General features: G+C 44.7%; 1 protein-coding gene across 8 annotated transcripts in view; it reads left to right on the forward strand.

Annotated features, from left to right (window-relative positions):
* LOC142579882 (cytochrome P450 3A2-like) overlaps nt 1-19,650 on the forward strand; it is an 84,836-nt gene that overhangs the window by 24,354 nt on the left and 40,832 nt on the right. For 3 of the 8 annotated variants that reach the window (XM_075690522.1, XM_075690524.1, XM_075690519.1), the window contains exons 4-5: nt 6,138-6,234; nt 17,528-17,653. The exons of 2 other annotated variants lie outside the window; for them this stretch is intronic. In XM_075690522.1, coding sequence (XP_075546637.1) covers nt 6,138-6,234; nt 17,528-17,653 — 223 coding nt within the window. The remainder of the gene's footprint in view (nt 1-6,137; nt 6,235-17,527; nt 17,654-19,650) is intronic. 3 more of the 8 variants (XM_075690520.1, XM_075690523.1, XM_075690521.1) reach the window with 2 other exon arrangements.

Genomic DNA, 19,650 nt, shown 5'->3' on the forward strand with positions numbered 1-19,650 from the left:
AACGATATTTACAGGTTGTTTACACCAGAGAAATTATAAGTAGGAATACAAACATGACAAACAGATAAATTACCTAATTAGTGAATTTTGAGACGTCGACAAAATGATGCAATGTTCATAATTTTAAATCCAAAGGTAAAATGTTGCAAAGCGATATACATGAAAGTATTGCTGTCATTCGGCCATAATTAGTTCCTACTTCCGGTAAGAGCAGATTATGGTTTGTGCAAAGCCTGGGGGGGGTTGTCAGTATTCACAAGACTAGTATTCGTAAATCTGGGAATGCATAATTCCTGAGTTATAAGAGGAGACATGATGTTCAATAATTTCTGACTAAAAGGTTTGCGCAGAGATAAAGGGCTAATGTTACGAAAAATAGGGGCTGAAGAAGATGAAGATGTGTCCAAGGCGATCAGTCTTAAAGTGTGCTTTCAGAGAAGTTCAACTTGTGCAAGATGCGGCCAATACGTATTGCCCTACGAGGATAGGCAGTACGATAGATGACTATTAATAACTGCATGATATAAAGAGAGAAGGACATCTGTTTAAAATGAAGACTAAGTTTCGATAATAACATGAATGCCGAAAAAACGTTATGAATCAGGAACTGAGCGTACTCCTTGAATTTGAACTATTTCTCTAATACGACTCCAAGAAATTTCGCAGAATCAGACGTACGAATAAGGTGTCGATTAAGAATTAATGAATAACAAGAACTAAGGCGGCCCCAAGACTGATACCCGGGGAACACGTATGTTAGTGAATTTTTGCTTGACAGACAACAGTAATTTTCCTCAACAACCTGCTTCCCATTGGTAATATAGCTCGGAATCTAGTAGATGAAGTAATCTAGGAATCTAGGGCTCAAGTAAAGGTGGTAGAGATATACCGCAACAATAAAGTTTATAAAGAAGGATGTGTCAATAATTGTATCGAATACCTTAGCGAAATCAATAAGCACAGAGTCAAAAAGTAGGCCCTCAATTATTGCTAGTTTAATGCCCCTATGAGACGGGCGCCCGCAAACTCCTTTTAGCTGCATCGTCTTTATCTCGAGAGAGATGTACTCACACGGTCTCCGTTGCTCTAAGGGAGTTTCGTGGAGCTTTTCATCAAGAGAGATCGGCGATCTTCCTCAGCGACAGAAAGGACTACTCTTGTGCCCAAACTAGTTGTTGTAAAACTGATAATTTCATTATTGTTTGCAATACAGCTAATGTTGCATGTGTTTAGAACGTTTCTATTCAACTAAATAAAAGTTCAAGTACAACTCAGCAACACTCTCGAGCTAGGTCACTCGGCGCCATGTCTTTCTCGTCCTTGTCGTGGAGTGCTCGGTGAAGTCGCTAATGATTCAACACCGGCACAGTATACACAAAATAAAAGGAAAGCTCACGAAGTCACCATGCATGAAATGCTGCATTTTTTGGTATTGTCTGCAGCAGTTCGGGTAGCAGAACGCGGAGCCTCTTCACCACGCCGCAAAGGAAAACACAGATAAGCACAGGGTGGCTAGCGTCTCTGTCAGCACTGCTATGTTTAGCGAGCGCGCTCTGATTTTAAACGAAATGTAAGTTCTTCGCGTCGAATATATTGAACAATATTTTTATTTAACGACCTCTAACTGTAATAGATACGAGTGTAATTAAACTTACATGCTTGTACTTGTACGAAAACGAACCACCGCTGAATGCGCCTCTGGCGGCGTCTTGACAAAACTCGTTCTTGGCCGTGAGACATGACCACCACTCTCTTGAGGTCGAACTCCCCTTAGGAAGTCTCGCGCTCTCATATATTAAAGGAGTTTGGGGGTACCTTCTGGCACGGGTTTTACTCCGTCAGTGAAAGTGATTAGCGCGACTGCAGTAGAGACGCCTTATCCGAAACGAAATTCGTAATCAGATAATAAGTTATATTTAGATAAGTATTACATTAAATGGTTGTAAATTAGTTTCTCAATTACTTCACTAAAGACGGCTAAAATGCCAATTTGGCGCTACTTGTTAATGGATTCGCGCTCACCTTTCTTAGGAAGTGAATTACTTTTCCTGCCTTCTGCCTTTTAGGAAATGCAGCAGCTGAAAAAAGTATGTTGATTAAGCAACCCAAGACTGGCTAGACTTCCCTCAATACAGGATTAATTTCGGACGGAGGAAATTGATTGAGCCAGCAGTTCTTGGTGATGAGATGATTTCGTTTACTTCCTTTGGTATACTGTGGGGACCGCGCGGAAGACTGACCAGTGGGAGTTCTGACAGAGTGTCTTTCACTGTATCTACCGGGTGCTAAAGTGAGAATTTAAAGTATTATCTGTTTGAATAGCTTTTGTGTATCGGCTTTCATTAAATGCTACGTTGGTAGGGTGTGAATAAGGTTGACTGGTGTTAAGAAACTGCATGATTACTTGCTACTTTTGTCTGATCATGTTACCGTTTTCCTTAATCTTATTTTGAGAACACTCGAGTTTAGCATGTTTCAGGGTCACACCCATTATATTAGTATTGGATTTAGCCGACGCCATAGGGTATAGTTGACTCGGGGTGCATTAAGCTTTGTAGAAATATTTTATTTTTTTCATTATCGAACATATATCCCTTAGTAATCCAAAGATTCTGAAAAGTAGGAAACCATTGCTCGACTGTAGCTTCAAAGGAGCGTTAACTGATAGATAGGCTTATCTTAGCTGAACAAGAATGAAATGCCGTGTTTCGCATTGTTTTTTCTTTACTGACACTCATCGTTCCGATTAGTCTGTCGAATCATGTGAACCATTGATTTTTTAGATTCGAAAGCGGTACGCACGCGATTTTTATTATGGTGAGTGTGTTTGGAGCCAACATATAAAAATACAGGATAATGATGTGTAATTGCATAGTCTAACACTCCTGCAGTAACATTGTCGGTAGTCAAACTAACCAAAATATGATCAGTCAAAGTATTAGAACCATTCGGATCACACCTAGTTGGAGCATGTACTAATGATAAATAACCGCACTTAAGAAAGCAGCGCACGTATTTCGAACAGGATTGACTCTTTACGTCAGCAATCTATTGATACCTCCACATATTAAAATGTCCTTATTCTCTTCAACTAATTTGTTCATCATTCATTAAATTAAACACTTATCGAATTATGAGGTTTTACTTGCCAACTCCACGATATAATTATAAGGCACGTCGTAGTGGGGGGCACTCCGGAAATTCTGACTACCTGGGGTTCTTTAACGTGCACCTAAATCTAAGTCCACGGGTGTTTTCGCATTTTTGCCCCGTCGAAATGCGGCCGCCGTGGCCGGCATTTGATACCGATCATTAGTTAAATTCTGAGCAGAACTCTGCATTGATGAAGACGAAAATAGATAAAGTGATGCATTTGGTGGTGTTTCGGTAATTCAGTGGGAAATCATTACGATCAATATCTATCGATACGAATTCACCGAGTGTGACGCTAAATGACAAGTCGAAACGGCTCTGATATAACCATGCAGAATTAACAAGAATAGCTGACATGCCACCCCAACGACCCCCACAGTGGCAATATTCCGAAGTATAGCTGGAAATTCTGTACATGGTGCCGTCATATGAATACTACCATGGGCCCTATAACGTCAAACTATTCCAATCCGTTTTTATTCCAATTTCCTGACGTCACATTTGCATAACTTTGGTTGCAAGGATCGCGCGGTGGCCCACAGCGTTATTTGAACCACCCAATCAAACCGTCTCCTAATTTATCGGAGGTCACTTTTGTTTGGTTTCAAAGCGAATAGCGCTGCCTACCCTGACAGGTTTTTCTTATCTATTTGGCTGACAAAGGGCGAGGAGCATGGAGAAGTGGAGAGGGGTTCGGTGGGGCCGAGCTGGCGCAGTGAAAGTAGATAATTGTATGAGGAGGGTTGTTCCGGCGTCTACGATTGGCCCGCTTGCCCTTGCTTAGCTTGCGGTGACTGTTCGAAATTTTCAGCGTTGTGCAAGGGAAAGGTACAAATGCCGCTAAAATGGCCCCTCAGAGAAAAAGAGTTGGCAGAGTGATATCGCTTACGTGTCGAAAGGGCTGGACAACGTTATATAGCCACACAAATACGTCTATTACACGGAAATAAATACATTTTTTCCGGCCAGCTCCGAGTAGACAGCGTCAGCGGGTGAGAGGGTCGGTTGGTAGACATGCTGTATTTCTTCCAGAACGGAGAAGTCTGTGGTTGTTCCTAAAAAAAAAAAGGTTTTGTTTGGCATATACATGCATCCTGAATACGTACACGTCACTTTGACATGGTGAGTTTTCGCGATTTTGTGATATCATGGACAAACAGGCAAAGTGGGCGCAACTCGAAAACAATTGAACAATCGCGGAAGGCTGATGGTGAGAAACGCGTAGAATCGTAAAAAAAAAAATTACTTTTTTCTTGATCTAATCGTGCGTAATCAGCGGGTGCACGTGATATCAGATGGAGAGTTCGGGCCATTTTCGCAATGTCGCGTGACACACAGGCGAAGTAAGGGTGGCGCGAGAAACTTTTCACCAATCGTGGAGGATTGATTGCATAAATAGAATAGAAACGGTTTGGAATAGATTTACCTTATAGCGCCCCATGTCTCTGATAAGCATATGAAGGCAAACGTGGTATCAATGAATGAAAGGAAAGCAATAAGGTCATCGCGGTGTTTGAAGAGGCTCCGGATGTCAGAAATGATCCAAAGGGAAAAGCATATGGATGGTCCTTGAGAAGTGCTCTAGTGTTTTCGCATGACAAAATGGGGGATTCCGTATTTAACCGAAATACAAGTCTAGTGAGTGGATGCTTACAATAAGGAAACTATCTAAGTATTGCAAGATCGGTCAAGCTGCAGATGCGGCGCTCAGGACCATCTTTCAATTTGCTGGCCTTCATAACGCAGTTATCAGTCCAATGAAATTTTCATCCCTTAGTTTCCTTAAGCTCAAGGACTTGTGCAACAATTCACTTCTTTCTGGCGTAAGGTTATCGTTGATGTAGATGGGTGCAGTTGTGTTCTCAGAAGACCCAACTTCTTTTGTATTAAGGGTTGCATTTCGTGCTTTAGTTTCACTTCTTGGACCATGAGCGGAACCCAGTAATTGTATGAGCGGTTCTGCGACATCCCTTCTGCTGCGCTGTCGTAGACCATGGCTTTAATGGCCGTCATCAGTACTTTCTCGTCTCATACCTTCAGTCTGATTTACATAGGCTATAGCTGTGTAGTATCAACTAAACTGTCCTGGAATTGTTTTGCTTAGGGAAAAAAACTGGTTAATAAAGTGATGTAACATTAGGCGTATTCATACCGCTACCTCATTCACTGGCGTTTGGAAACATCCTTACAGTACTTTCACCACATATATGCGTCACAGGATCACATCATCCCATTGTCTGCATAATCAATCACTTGTTTGAAAAAAATAAACCACTCGTCAGTCTGCGTTCATATCATTTTCTTCCTTTTGTCCGTAATCCGGGTTGCGCTGCCCACCCCTAAGGTTATGTTTGGTTACAGCTTAGACATATGTCGCCCGTAAGAATATAAAATAACTCATTTCAAAGTTGATACTGGCACATCATTAAAAAAAGGACATTTATGAGTCATAGAAGAATGTCTCGCTTATTTGTTACGGTTAGGTCCTGCAAGCAAACAACTGGAAGTCGTCGATGTGATTACCATTCATGTCAAAGCGAAAATAAAATGAATTGTTCTCATTACTTTATTTCTCAAGTTCACAACAGAAGGATGTGTAATATTCAATGGTTGGTCTATCTGGACGCTTGTGGGACCTCAAAAATTCTGCGAAACGAAAATATAACATTATTCGGTTCCAAGGTCCCGAGGCTACACACGGCCTATGCGAGATGCCATAGCGGAGAACACCGAATTAATTCATCTTTTAACTAGAGCTTGCACAACTGTAAACATTTCTCCTTTCTAATTGTTTTTCCGGCAAGAGCACTCACAGAAAACTAACACTAGTCTATCAGGCGTTGTGATTAGACGAAGCGTCGCAAGGTGTCGCTACAAGCGTCCGCTACCCCGAAATTACCCGAATGCCATTGCATATACCAGAATACCGGACAGGCTAACACTCTCTATTGACCGCTGTATTGACTCCGGAACGTTTCCCGCAGGTTCTTCAATGGTGACGTGCCCTTCGTGGTGCTAAACGACCTGGATTTCATTGAATACGTTTATGTCCGTAATTTCCGAAACTTTGTGGACCGTGGCGTAAGTACCTGTCCTATCCCTTTACTGATATTTATACTCTATCCAAGCCTCTTTGCACTTTCATATGTATCCATACCTATAGAAAACAGTCGGATTTATTTCTTTATTGGCATTATGCAAAATATATGTTGGCCCGCAAAGATATCGCCGCCTGCTCCTTGTCAGACGAACAGTAATTGTTCATACTGTCACGTTGTAGTGACGGTGAGGAACACAGTAGCGACAACTGCGGACCACGTAGTTAACTCCTTATTGGGCGAACTTGTGCCCAGCAAAATATGTAACACTCAGGAAAACGACAGCGGCGAGCAAAGTCGATGATCGTCTAAAATATGAACTGCGGGTCAAGCGTATCGGTTTTCATACGTGACTCGTCGAAGGTTCCAGCGTAATCGCTGGTGCCCGCGTGCATTCCAGAACGTGCTACACAATTCGCGTTGCACCTGCTGTCTGATTGCACAAGGTTCCGTAACAATAGACACAACAGATAGAATGAACGATAACATTTGAGTAAGTTCTAAATGATGCAGATGCGTCTTGCGCTGAGCGATAACTTAAATGGTCAGCGGGTGAAATGCAGTGCCCGAGAAAAGGATAAATAACCACACGTGTCAATAAGCAACATACTCTTAACCCCATATGTTTGCATACCTTGCGCAAAAAAAAAAGTTTCTTGCAGTGAATGCAACCGCAAGAACAAGCAGAGTGATATGTAAACATGTCATTACAAAGTAGTTCTCACACTAAAGGCGAGAGTAAAACCTTTCGTGTAATGTGAAGCGCTAACGCAGAAGCTATAACAGGCAATGCTACAACATGAATAAAGAAAGCGCTGACGTGAACAAAACACATTCTTAATTGACAAAACACATACTTATATATGACTATTAAATCGTGCCGCCGAGCTAAGCAACGGTTCGCAGATATAGAGATACCCGAGCGGAAGGCGCTGCAATACTTTTACGGCAGAGAATTGATTATTCAATCGGAAGGGGCCGTTGTCGATTCAACCTGATGTAAGCTTTACCTTAATGATGGTGTCACACACGCAGGCGCCGTTTATAGGCCCCGGAATGCTGTAGCTACGTATTTGCACCCTCTTTTCGACTACCTGAATTGGGCACATGCTCGGTGGCAAGATAACAATGGCGGTTGGCTTCTATCTACCCGCTGCAAACTGGCTCTCGCTGAGTCCGGATCATCTGTACAACAACACTGTAATAGTATTCTTGTTTACATTTAGTCTCTCCTAACTTGCAGGCATAACAGCAGCGCCAAATAAACGCACACAGAAGAGAGGAATACTGAGAGACACGGACAACCACTACACTCAGAAGTTGTGAGTGCAGCGGTTCCGTGCATGTCAGTGTCCCTTTCTTGTGTGTGTCTTTATTTGGCGCGGCTGTTATGCCAGCAATATATCGATATCGTCACCTTAACTGAAGCATGGGTGCACACAAATATTTCAGATCACGAAATTGTTCCACCCGGTTATGTGATTGAGCGGAAGGACAGAGGGTCAAAGGGAGGGGGAGTTGCCATTCTCATCAAAAAAGGCATAACTTATGTTGTAATGCCCGCCGTTCCGGAAGTAGAAGCTGTATGGCGTAAAATTTATCTCTGAGAAAGTTTTGTACACGTTGGCTCCCTCGATAGACCACCAAGCGCGGAAGCAATGTATCTTGATCCACTGTATGATTTCATGCAGAAGCACATGCCTGGAGGCAAAATTATCTTGGCTGGCGACTTCACCTTCCTGATGTAAATTGGAGCTCTCTGGGTCCGAGAATGGCAAAAACTAATCGCATTCTAGATTTTATGTTCACATTTAGCCTTAAAAAACTTGTTCTAACGCCTACTCGTATTCAGGGAAGCTCCAGCTCTGTCTTAGATTTAGTTTTTGTCACTGATAATTTCGTGACAACCGATACCCATGTAGAAGAGTTAGACGGCTTGTCGGACCACAAACCTGTCCTGTGTACTTTGCCCATGGCATGTGTTATTCGGAAGAAGGACCCTGACAAATATATATTTGCCTTTATTAGGGCAAATGATGCTACTAGCATGACGTATCTTACCCATGAATACCATGACTTCTATAATCTTTGTACTGACGAGCAGTCACATATTGACCATGTCTGGCTGAAATTTCGGGCACATATTATGTACTGCATTAACTGTTTTGTTCGCAAAATACCAAAGGTGACGAGAAAACACAATCCGTGGATTACACGCGATATAATCGATTTGAAGCGTAGAATCAAGAGGCTAAGGAAAACTAAAAAGTTATGCACGTACTCTGATTACAGCTCGCGTTTGCACTCTCCTACGACTTTATTAAAAGGCAGAATTCGTGGTGCTAAAGAGCATTTCAGTAGAACCATTTTAAAACATTTCATCCAGGACTCGCGCCATAAATTTTCGCGTTACATCCACTCTCAAAACAGCAACCGCGAAGCATCCCCAGTGGAAAATAAAGACAGAGCAAATGCCTTTAATAGCTACTTTCAATCGGTGTTTACATGTGACGGAGATGTCTCAACATACCCATACCCATTTACCTATGGTTCTCAACAGAGCAAACTATACCCGCCGTGGTTGCTCAGTGGCTATGGTGTTGGGCTGCTGAGCACGAGGTCGCGGGATCGAATCCCGGCCACAACGGCCGCATTTCGATGGGGGCAAAATGCGAAAACACCCGTGTGCTTAGATTTAGGTGCACGTTAAAGAACCCCAGGTGGTCGAAATTTCCGGAGTCCTCCACTACGGCGTGCCTCATAATCAGAAAGTGGTTTTGGCACGTAAAAACCCAAATATTATTATTATTATAGTGCAAACTAGCTGGCTCTCCAACTATATCCGAAACTGGTATACTTTCTACGTTACTAAATATCTACGTAAAAAAAAATGTAGCGGCCCTGATGGAATTCCGAACGAATTCTTAAAGCGGTATGCAGAACCTATCAGCAAGTACTTGCACCTGATATACTCAATATGAATACGTGAAAGTAGCCTCCCAGCAGAGTGGAAAATTGCTAAAATTATTCCAGTGCATAAATCGGGAGCAGCTTCATCGCCAGCAAACTACCGGCCTGTATCTTTGACTTGTACTTGTTGTAAAATGCTTGAGCATATTATCTTGAAATTTATTACAGAATTTGTAGAAACTAATCAATTCCTTCATCCAAACCAGCACGGCTTCCGTAGTAGGTCATCCACTGTTACGCAACTAATAGAAATATCCCATGAACTTGCACAAGCCTTTAACAACCAGTCTCAAGTCGATATGCTCTTTCTGGACTTATCAAAAGCCTTCGACCGGGTCTCTCAGGCGAAACTAATTTTCAAATTTAAGAACATACTCGGAGATGGGCCAGTGACTTGCTGGGTAAGTGATTATTTCTCCAATAGGAAACAGTTTGTCCATCTTGGAGACCATTCTTCTGATTCTGTTCCATTTGTTCCGGTGTACCTCAGGGCACTGTTCTGGCTCCCCTCCTGTTCTAACTCTACATAAATGATATCGCGAACATGTTAAAATCCGGCTGTTTGCAGATGACTGCGTGCTTTACTAAGAAGCCCTGAACACTGATGACCAAATTAAACTGAAAAACCCATTAGGTCAAATTGCGAAATGGTTCAAGGATTGGCAGATGTCCATCAATTCAGAAAAAACGGTTTCAATGATGGTTACAAAGAAAAAAAAACAAAAATTAGATTATCGTTATTCCATTAATAATTCCACCATCCCAAGTGTTTCCGAGCATCGTTACTTAGGACTCATCATTTCTTCTGACTTTACATGGACTGCGCATATCCAACAGGTAACCAGGAAAGCAATGCAGAAAGTGTTCTTTCTCAAGAGAGTCTTGTGTCACTCTACATTTGAAGCTAAATACCTTGCCTATGTCACACTTATTCGGCCGATCTTGGAATATAGTCTGGTTTCCGCACACGAAAAATAACATCCACACACTCGAAATGATTCAAAGGAAAGCCGTCCGTTTTCTTTATAACCGCTATAAGCGTACCGACTCACCAACTGAGCTATCACAATGCGCTGGCCTTCACACTCTGACAAGCCGAGCGAAACTACAGCGTTTGAAGTTTTTGTATATATTACTCCACAATTCATTTAATCTAGACTACTCAGGCTTTATAAACCTTAAATCCACTCGCCAGACTCGACAGATGCACCCACATAGACTAGAAGAGTTCTCTTGCAATAATAACGCGTTCTTGTTTTCCCACTTCCCACAAGCTGTGCGAGAGTGGAATGAACTGAACCCGTGTGTTACCGCGCAAACAACGTTTTCCAAATTTGTTTAGCTTGCCGAGAAGGCAGTGCTCTCTTTTACTTATTCATATTATTTGCGTCTCTGTATGTGTTCCCACCTATCCTGTATTTTCTTGAGCCAGGATTGCAAATGTACATATGTGTCAAAATTGTTTACCCACTCCTGTAATAACCCCCATGGGGTTGACAGTATGTTGAAATAAAAAAAAATAAAATAAAAATAAGTGACAAACTCGCCCAATAACTCGTTTTAGTGAAGTATATCACCTAACTTGTTGTTCAACCTACTCGGGTGCTAGAAGAATCCTGTTCTGTGCTATACCTAGTGTTTGTGAGCGATTACTTTTCAGCTGACAGCGCACATACGTGTTCGAACAGTTGATAGAGAATCTGATCACAAAATTATTTGTGCACCTTGCCTTTATCAGATACCCTTCGTCAACGAGGCTCGGTAAAACTTCTACTCTCTTTCAATAAAGCAGATGATGCCGCAGTGATAACCTACATTTCAAATGCATATTCTGACTTCTCAGATCTTTGTTCAGACAGTAGCGCAAGCATAGATGAAGTATGGACATGGGTTAAAGACCACGTCATGTGTAGCTAACTTTATTCCCACACAGAAAAGACTACAAGAAAGCACCATTCATGGATTAGTCGCAGAATAATTTACTTAAACTGCAATCTCGAACGAATAAGAAAGTCCGGCAAAATACAAAAGAACAGTTACTCTCAGATAGCATCGCTTATGTTACTAAATTTTTTGGACACGCATTACACAGCTTTATCGAAATTCCCCTGATAAGTCTTGACGCGCTATATTTGCACTAAACACACAACCCGAACCACTTTCCCGGCCTCGGCAGGGAAAATAAAGGCAGTTCTGTTCAATTCGTATTTCCATTCAAATTTTAAAATTAAATTAGAGGGTTTTGCCTGCCAAAATCATTTTCTGATTATAAGGCATGCCGCAGCGGGGACTCCGGACACTTGGACCTCCTGGGGTTCGTTAACATACCCCTAAGTCTAAGAGCACGGATGTTTTCGCATTTCGCCGCCATCGAAATGCGGCCGCCGTGGCCGGGATTCGATACCCCGACCTCGTCCACAGGAGCCCAGCACCATATCTTCTAAGCAACCTCGGCGGGTTCCGTTCAAGTTTTAGCGCTTACAATAGAGTGACGATGCAAGCGCGTTCTCATTACAGAGACCAAGCTAGAACACTACCGTCTTTAGAAATGACAGCATCTGGCAATGTTTCACTCCTCTTAAATCTTGATAAAAAGAAAAGACCGGACGAAATGCCTAACAGCTTCTTAAAACGCTATTCTGAACCGTTTAGCAGATACCTCCATCTCATATTAATGAATTAAATTCGCAAATGCCGCCCTCCCGAGGACCACAAGATTGCCAAGGTAATACCGGTGCACAAGTCCGGATACATATCAGCTCCGTCAAACTACAGACCAATTTCTCTCACATGTACTAGTTGTGAAATTCTTCAGCGCATTATCGTAAAATTAAATACAAAATATGTGGAAGAAAACAACCTGATCTCCCTTTCTCAGCATAGTTTCAGAAGTGGTTTGTCTACTGAGACACAACTTGTCGAGGCTATGCATCGCTTTGCGCTGGCCATTATATCCACTCACAAATTGATATAATTTTTTTCGACTTCTCAGCGGCCTTTCACCGTACGTCACGCGCAAAACTCATCTCGAAACTCACACACAAACTTGGAAATGGACTGATGGTGCACTGGATTAGGAATTACCTTTCAGACCGCTACCAGTTCCGGAAATAGAATGGACATTGCCCTAACACTGTTAAGGCCCTCTCGGGTTTACCGCAGGGATCTGTTTTAGTGTAACTCTGGTCTTTGTTATTCATAGACAGCATTGTAGAAACAGCTGATGTTGAAATTGGGTTATTCGCGGACGATTCCTTCATCTTCAGTGAAATTCAAGACCGTAACGATCAAGTGGCCCTTAATAATTATATGAACAAAGTAGCCTAGTGGTGTCGATACAGGCAGATAGTAAATAATACTGCAAACAAAAAAAAACGATCACAGGGACCATAACAATGAAAAAATGTAAAATTTTATTCCCATGCTTCTATAACGGGGTAACCTTTCAGGCGGTAACTCAGCACAGATACTTGAGGGTTTCATTAAAATCTGACCTGAAGTGGACCGCGTAAGTGCGCTACATGTCGAAAAAAAGCCACGAATAAGATATCTTTCCTTAAACAAACCCTCTGGAATGCAAGTCGAGAGACGAAGCACTTGCCATAAGTCACGTTTATAAGACCAGTGCTGGAATATACGAACATAGCGTGGTTCCCATTCACAAATGAGAGCATTTATGCACTTGCGATTGTACAGCGCAAGGAGGCAAGAATTCATCTTTAACCGCTACAACCGAACCGATTCGCCTAGCGAGCTTCTGCATCACGCGGGCTAGCTACACTCCGCGAAAGTGCAAAGAAACCTAGCCTATAGAATTTTTTTTTACAGCGAAGCTACATACCTCTACCATCGAAGGAAATTTTCGCGTCGTCAGCAAAAAATTCTACATAATTGGGCCAATCCCGAAGAGAGAGCGATGCCGGGCCCACCCGCCTGTAGGTGAAGCAGCAGCCCTCAACATACGTGGGCCGATCCCGAAGATAGTACCTGAATATAGTGCAATGCCGGGCCGACCCGCGGCGGAGGTGAAGCAGGCATTAAGCACTCCCCATGCGTGGGCCGACCTCGAAGGCAGTGCAATGCCGGGCCCACCCGCAAGGGAGGTGCAGTTCGCCATTAAAGGGGCCCTAAACCACTTTTTATCGAAGTGGAGAAGGACATTTGAAGTGAAGATAGGCTATTTCAGAACCACTTTGCTGCAATAAGTACTTCAATGCGTTCAGCAGAAGCGGAGTTATCGGCAATCAAACACGGCCTCAGCTGTGCTCCCCTTCCTCCTCCAATGCCTTGCACTGCGAAGGCTACGGCGGGCACGTCACCGTGGCGCGCAGTTCAAATTTCCGATTTGGTGCCTATGCCGCGCTAACGTAAGTCAAAAGCGGCTGTCCTCGGACAGCCGCAGTGCGCTTAGCCACTGGACCCGTGGCGGCACCTCGCGGCGGCCGCGGTGTAGCAAAGCGCAGCCACCAATAGCAGCCGCGTATTGGAGTGTGCTTTATGACGAAATAAATCACACAAAAATGGGCGAGGATCACGAGGTTTCTGAAACGAGAGCGTTTCAGAAAAAGGTGACTTCGCACTACCCTTGCGAGCTCCACGGACCGCGTACGACTGCAGAACTTGGCTGAGATGTTCGCAACATCGTATTCTACCCGCGGACTATGTTATTTCACCAAGCCCAAGGGGTGGTTCATGGCCCTCTTAAGGGGCCCAATAAACAGCTTCGCTGGTCATCCCTCTTCACGGAGGGGAAGGGCACTGGGATTTTCTTTAATGAATTGCTGAATCGTCACTTCAAAACTAACACAGTAGTCTTCGTTAAAGGGGCCCTGAACCATCCCTCTGGCTTGGTGAAATAACATAGTCCGCGGGTAGAATACGCTGTTGTGAACATCTCAGCCAAATTCTGCTGTCGTACGCGGTCTGTGGATCTCGCAAGTGGAGCGCGAAGTCACCTTTTTCTGAAACGCTCTCGTTTGAGAAAACACTCACGGACTTCGAAAAACACTCACGGGCTTCGCAAGGCTTTCGCGGTGAAAGGGAAGGCGTGCCGAAAGTACCGCTCAATGTAGAAAGCATATGTGTGTAATAATAATACGTTTCGTTATTCTTTTTTCCCTCAAGCATGGCGGAATGGAAGGCGCTTGACTGATTTCGTGCAAGCAGCCAACACTGGAAAATTTTGTAAAGGAAATCGAGAAATGTATATTACCTGTGCTCATTATATCATAATGCTCAGTTCATTATAGAGCGTTCAAAATTTTTTCTTTATATATCGAATACATTGCTTGTGCCTGTATATTGCTTGTATTGTACACCCGCTCCTAGGGGGGGGGGGGAGTAAAAACCCCGCCCATAATATTTACAATATACGCAAATAAATAAAGGTTTTTGTGAAAGCAAATGGTATGCTGTACACTGCTTCCTCCTATAACGCCGAACAATGTCGCTGTTCTCTGGAAATTCTTCCAGACCTCCAAGAGCACGTATTTCCATATATCTTGCTAGGACCAATACACCTACTTGCAAGGAAATTAGTTCGCACTTCGCAGCGGTGGTTGTTACGGGCATCTTCGATCGGCTCTTGACGTGTCTTCACGACCATGCAAGTCGTGCCACAAAGGCAGAGAAAGTCAACCTGCAAAACCTCCTTGATTCCTTCCGTCGACGGCTTGAGGGTAGTCGAAGCGCACATTTGATCCTACAGTAAGGAACTGCCAGTAGTGACAAATAATTTTGCGCAACTCAATACCGCGTTTTTAGCGATACTTTGTCATGTTCTCGATAGTGTAAGCACTTTTTGACGGTGCTGTTCTGGCCCTTTATATCAGTTTTGTTATCAAGAACCAATTATACGAATGCAATGACGCTCAAAGCGTGCGTAGCTATAGGTGGCCGCCATAGAGAAAATGACGATCACACCGATCAGACACACACACACACACACACGCACGCTCGCACACAAGCGCGCGCTCGCGCGCTTAGACAAACTCTTGCCCACTTGTATACATCTTGACACTTTCTTGATGTCCGCATAACATTGTTGTTACTTATTGCGTACGATGCAGTAGTGTTTCCGAAAAGATCCTTAAATTAAGGAAAAGTAGGAGATACGCTAGTGCGATCCTAATTAGACCGGAAGAAACCTGGCGCGCATCCGTTCTTCTGCCCCTGGTGGCAGGGTTGCGCGCAATTAGCGTATCCAGGCGTGAAAGGCTGCACAATAGAATCGTAGAATCTGGTTCGTTCGATGCATTTGCTTAAAGGGAAGCCGAAACACTTTTCGAAAAAAATGAGTTTTCAGCGGCCTTCTACAGTTTTGAATCGCCTGAACACGAATATCTGGTTCAAAAAGGGCGGAAACAAACGCAAGCGGCTGTTTTTTTTTTTTTCAAGAAAACGCGCACCAGCGCCTCAGAGCATCGCGCAAACGCCACTGTTGCCCGTGATTGGTCGGGGACGCTGTGACGTCATTCGCGGCAGTCGCCGGTCGGCCCGCTGTTTCAGAGCGTGGCCCGCTGTTCTGTTCTGGCTTCATAGCTGAGTTGTAAGCATTATGGAACGTTCTCGCTGTCTCGCCGTACATGTTTGAACCGACAGCCGATACGGAAAACGATGGCGGCAACGGCGGTAACGACGATGTTGAGTGTGCCAACAGCGAAAGCGATGTGTGCACTTTCTCGCGCGTTGGAAATCTTAGCTGGTACGTATGTTTTTTTCTTTTCCATGTAACTGCACGTTCTAATGACGGGAGAAAAAATGCGCTAAAGTGTCACTGGGAACTTGCTACTGGAAGAATGCCGAAGCACTAACTTCTCATTAGATTGTAAACACGGGTTCAATTCCGCGATGTCAAGCACCTTGCCGCTGCTTGTCTAAAGTCCCGTGGTTTCTTTAGTGTTGATTCACGATCGCGAACATAAGTGCCGCGTTTCAAAGCGCGCACATGCAGTGCTGCGAGGTACAGTCATGGAAGTTGCTTATCATACACATCCAGAGATGGCCAGAGGTATTATATGCGCAATATTCATGCTATGATTCGACGACTTTGCGATTGTGGCTCGATCAAGAATCGGTATGCGTGCTCCATGCTAGTGTTGACATAAAGATATTAGGCACTTTTAGCACCGCCTTGTGGTAAACACGATAACTCGGACATCGAACGTCACTAGGCAAGCCTATACTCCATTTCATACCTCAGGTACAACGCTGTGGAAGCTGCGCACGAAGTCCGGTCACCAAAATTTATTACTGCGCACGTTTCCGTCGATGCTTCGCAGCGTGCCAGCGGCGTTTGCTCGCGCGAGCATGCACGTGAAGCTGCCGCGACGGGCTGCAATTAAAAAATGCCGAAAAGAAAATTGATTTAAAAGAATGTGTTAGCAGCCGTATAAATACACGGATTGTTTCTATGGGTAAATTCTTTTCTTTCATTCAGAACTGAGCTTATATATGGAAAATTTTCTCAAAAATCGGGTCAAGAAACACCGAACTTTTTCTAAGTGCGAACGCAGCCACTGCAAGAAGTATCTCAAGCCTCCACAGCGTTGCACCTGATGCATGAAACGGAGTATAGCAACGCTAGCAACAACGCGTTTCCGCATTTCTCGCAAGGCTATCCGGCTATCACGGAAATGGTCCGAGCACAGCGCAGTTGATTTCGTCGGCACGAACTTATCTCTCCTCACCGCACGGACCCACTGCGCTGCGAGCTTCTTGTCCTTCGGGAACCTGTGAAACACCACATCGTCTCGCCCACCTGTGTTCGCGCAGCCGAATGCTGCACAGAACGAGGACATGTTGGGTGCCCTTGGCTGTAGGCACTCACGCAGCACAGAACGAAAGAAGAGTTTACGAAAATCGCAAAAGAAAACAAACGTGAGCGGCGGCGGCAGCAGATCTCTCGTAGCGCGGTTCAGTAAAGCGCAGGACGGAAAGAGGCATGCCAGCACATGCCAGCACGCCTGTCCGGCAGCTCGGTCCCCGCGAATGACGTCACTCTTGCCGGTTCTCTCCTCTGGCAACCACCTCACCCGGCGCTCCGGGAAGCGATGGGTGCGTGTCCGCGGGGGTGATTTAGAAAGCGATTTCCGTCCCTTATATTAACAAAACAAAGAAAAAATTTCGGAACCGTAAATTATTAGGTCTGTTCTTCCCAATCCTAGCAATTCATGGAAATTGAAAACCGTTTCAGCTTCCCTTTAACCGTGAAAAAAAAGGGGGCGAATGCGGTAAGTTGCAGTCATTAACGTGTGTTACATTGGCAAATCTCATTCATTGCCTGTAATATGCGTCTTACGTTTCAGAATATCATGGTGACCAACGAGATGCACCCTGTTCTAGGAAAGTCTCTGTTGCACGTCGGAGGCGCTGAGTGGAAGAGCCTCCGTAGTCCAGTAGCCAGAAGTCTGAGTGCAGCCAAACTGAAGCTGGTATGACACCATTGCATGCGTACTACATATGTTCTTCATGCAGTCCACTTCGCAACTTCTAGTTCATGAGCTTTTTACCTTGGGAGTAACTTTCGAGAGGAGCCTTCGACACCGACGTCAGAAGAGCGTAGTAGAGTTTAGTAAAGTGCTAAGTCACCTCATCCTGTTATATACACATCAATAAGAAAATCGTCTTGTATACTTTCCAAATACAGCCAACTAAAGATGTGTCCAGTTAACACGTGTCGCATTTGCTTAGATAACAAGCTTATATAAAATTGAACTTGCAAATTATACGTATATTATTGGGATATAGCAATTATATGGATACTCCCGGCGCATATCCACCGTTGACGTCGGCATCGCCGTGAAGCTCCGTATAAAGACGAACTGCGATAACATCGTGACCGCACGCCGTAGGCTGTAGGTGCGAGGGAAAGCAGGCGAGGGTGAGCATAGAAGGATGTTGGCTTGGTGTTGCCGCGTCTTCTCGCGCGCTCAAAGGAGGAAGGCGCGGAAAATGGGCGCCGATGTATCGTGCGCGCAATGAAGGGGGGGGAGAGAGCGGGGAGATGTGCGGGCGCTAGGAGAGGGGGTAATGGTAGCGCGAGTCTCCACTTCGACTCTAGTCGCGGCTGTGTGCGGCTGTGTGCGTCCTATCTTGGAGGTAATCTTCGATGGTTTCGACGACTAACCTACCCGAGGTAGCTGATGGCTCCGTGTGCGCTGTGTTCTCCCGCGAAATAAGAGGCAGCATGAATGGCGTGTTCACATAGGAAAATTCGGCGTCTGGAGCGGCGGTGAGATCCGCTGGAATAGCCCAGCTGCCGTCGGATTGCCTCACCACGGACCAATCGGAGCGCGGGTCATAAATTATAAAGACGGCAGCCAAGTCTGACGAGCTCGTCATGTCGCAGTCTTTCAAGTCTGTCGCGACGTCGGAAATGCTCATCGAATTGGTGCGTAACCACCACACCCTTTTCGAAAAGCGCCACGTGAAACAAAAAGACAGCGTGCTAAAGGATGACCGGTGGAATAACATCGGTCGCGCTTTTACTGAGCAGGACTGACCCACCACCACCGATGGCGTTTCTACGGTCATACATGTTTCTACGGTCATACAATGTTTATACGGGTCATGCATCATCAGAAAGATGCTTGCCATGAAACCTGGCAGTCCTGCCTCTTCTTGAGCAGTGTTTATCATCGTTGTTGCAAGCAGTGATGAATAGGCTGGAAATAAAAAAAAAACGCGCGAAGTATACGCGAGCGAAGATAACTGCGCAGTCTCGAGCCGCGGCCAGGATATGACGTGGTTGTTGGAGGTTGGCGTTTTACACCACAGATAGCATTGTGTCGTGTTCCGGTGGGAGTGGGCAATCAGTGTGAACGACGCAGATTTTGGCGGCAGGAGAATTCCATCCACTATAGACGCCGGATTTTCCATTGTCAAGGCTCCTGAAGGTGAATTCGCTCGCCACTGCTGCCGCTCTTCATCCCACCAGAGTTCTGACAGCGAGTGTCCACGGTCATCGAGTGAGATGTCACGTTTGCCTTTGCGCGCATGACGCCGTGCTTCTAAATTAAGTTATTAAGCGAACGCTTACAGTTGTTCACGCAGTTAATAAAACCTGACTGCGCATCGCTGTTTAACACTTTGCTATCGCAATCATTGCTTCGCCTTTTGGGCGAAACTGCGACTTTTTGATGACACACTGATTGATCGACTGTTCACGGCCTCGGAGATTTGCGCACGCTGGCAGATTTTCGTCCAGCCGTCGCATTTGCATGGTGGGCATGGCCGGCTCTTCCTCCACACTGCGGCGCTCGCACCCGAAAGCTTTTCATGCATTGAGGAGGCTTTCGCGCAGCGCTACTGTTGCTGAGACTTGGAAGAGGCAAGAAAAACGGAATTTTGCACTGCTATATTATTTCTTACTGTTTAGGAAATGATGGCTGAATGCGTACGAGGATAAAGTGCGTGCTCGCGGCTATTT

This window comes from Dermacentor variabilis, chromosome 4 (assembly GCF_050947875.1).
Source record: "Dermacentor variabilis isolate Ectoservices chromosome 4, ASM5094787v1, whole genome shotgun sequence".
In the NCBI taxonomy this organism is placed as follows: domain Eukaryota; kingdom Metazoa; phylum Arthropoda; class Arachnida; order Ixodida; family Ixodidae; genus Dermacentor; species Dermacentor variabilis.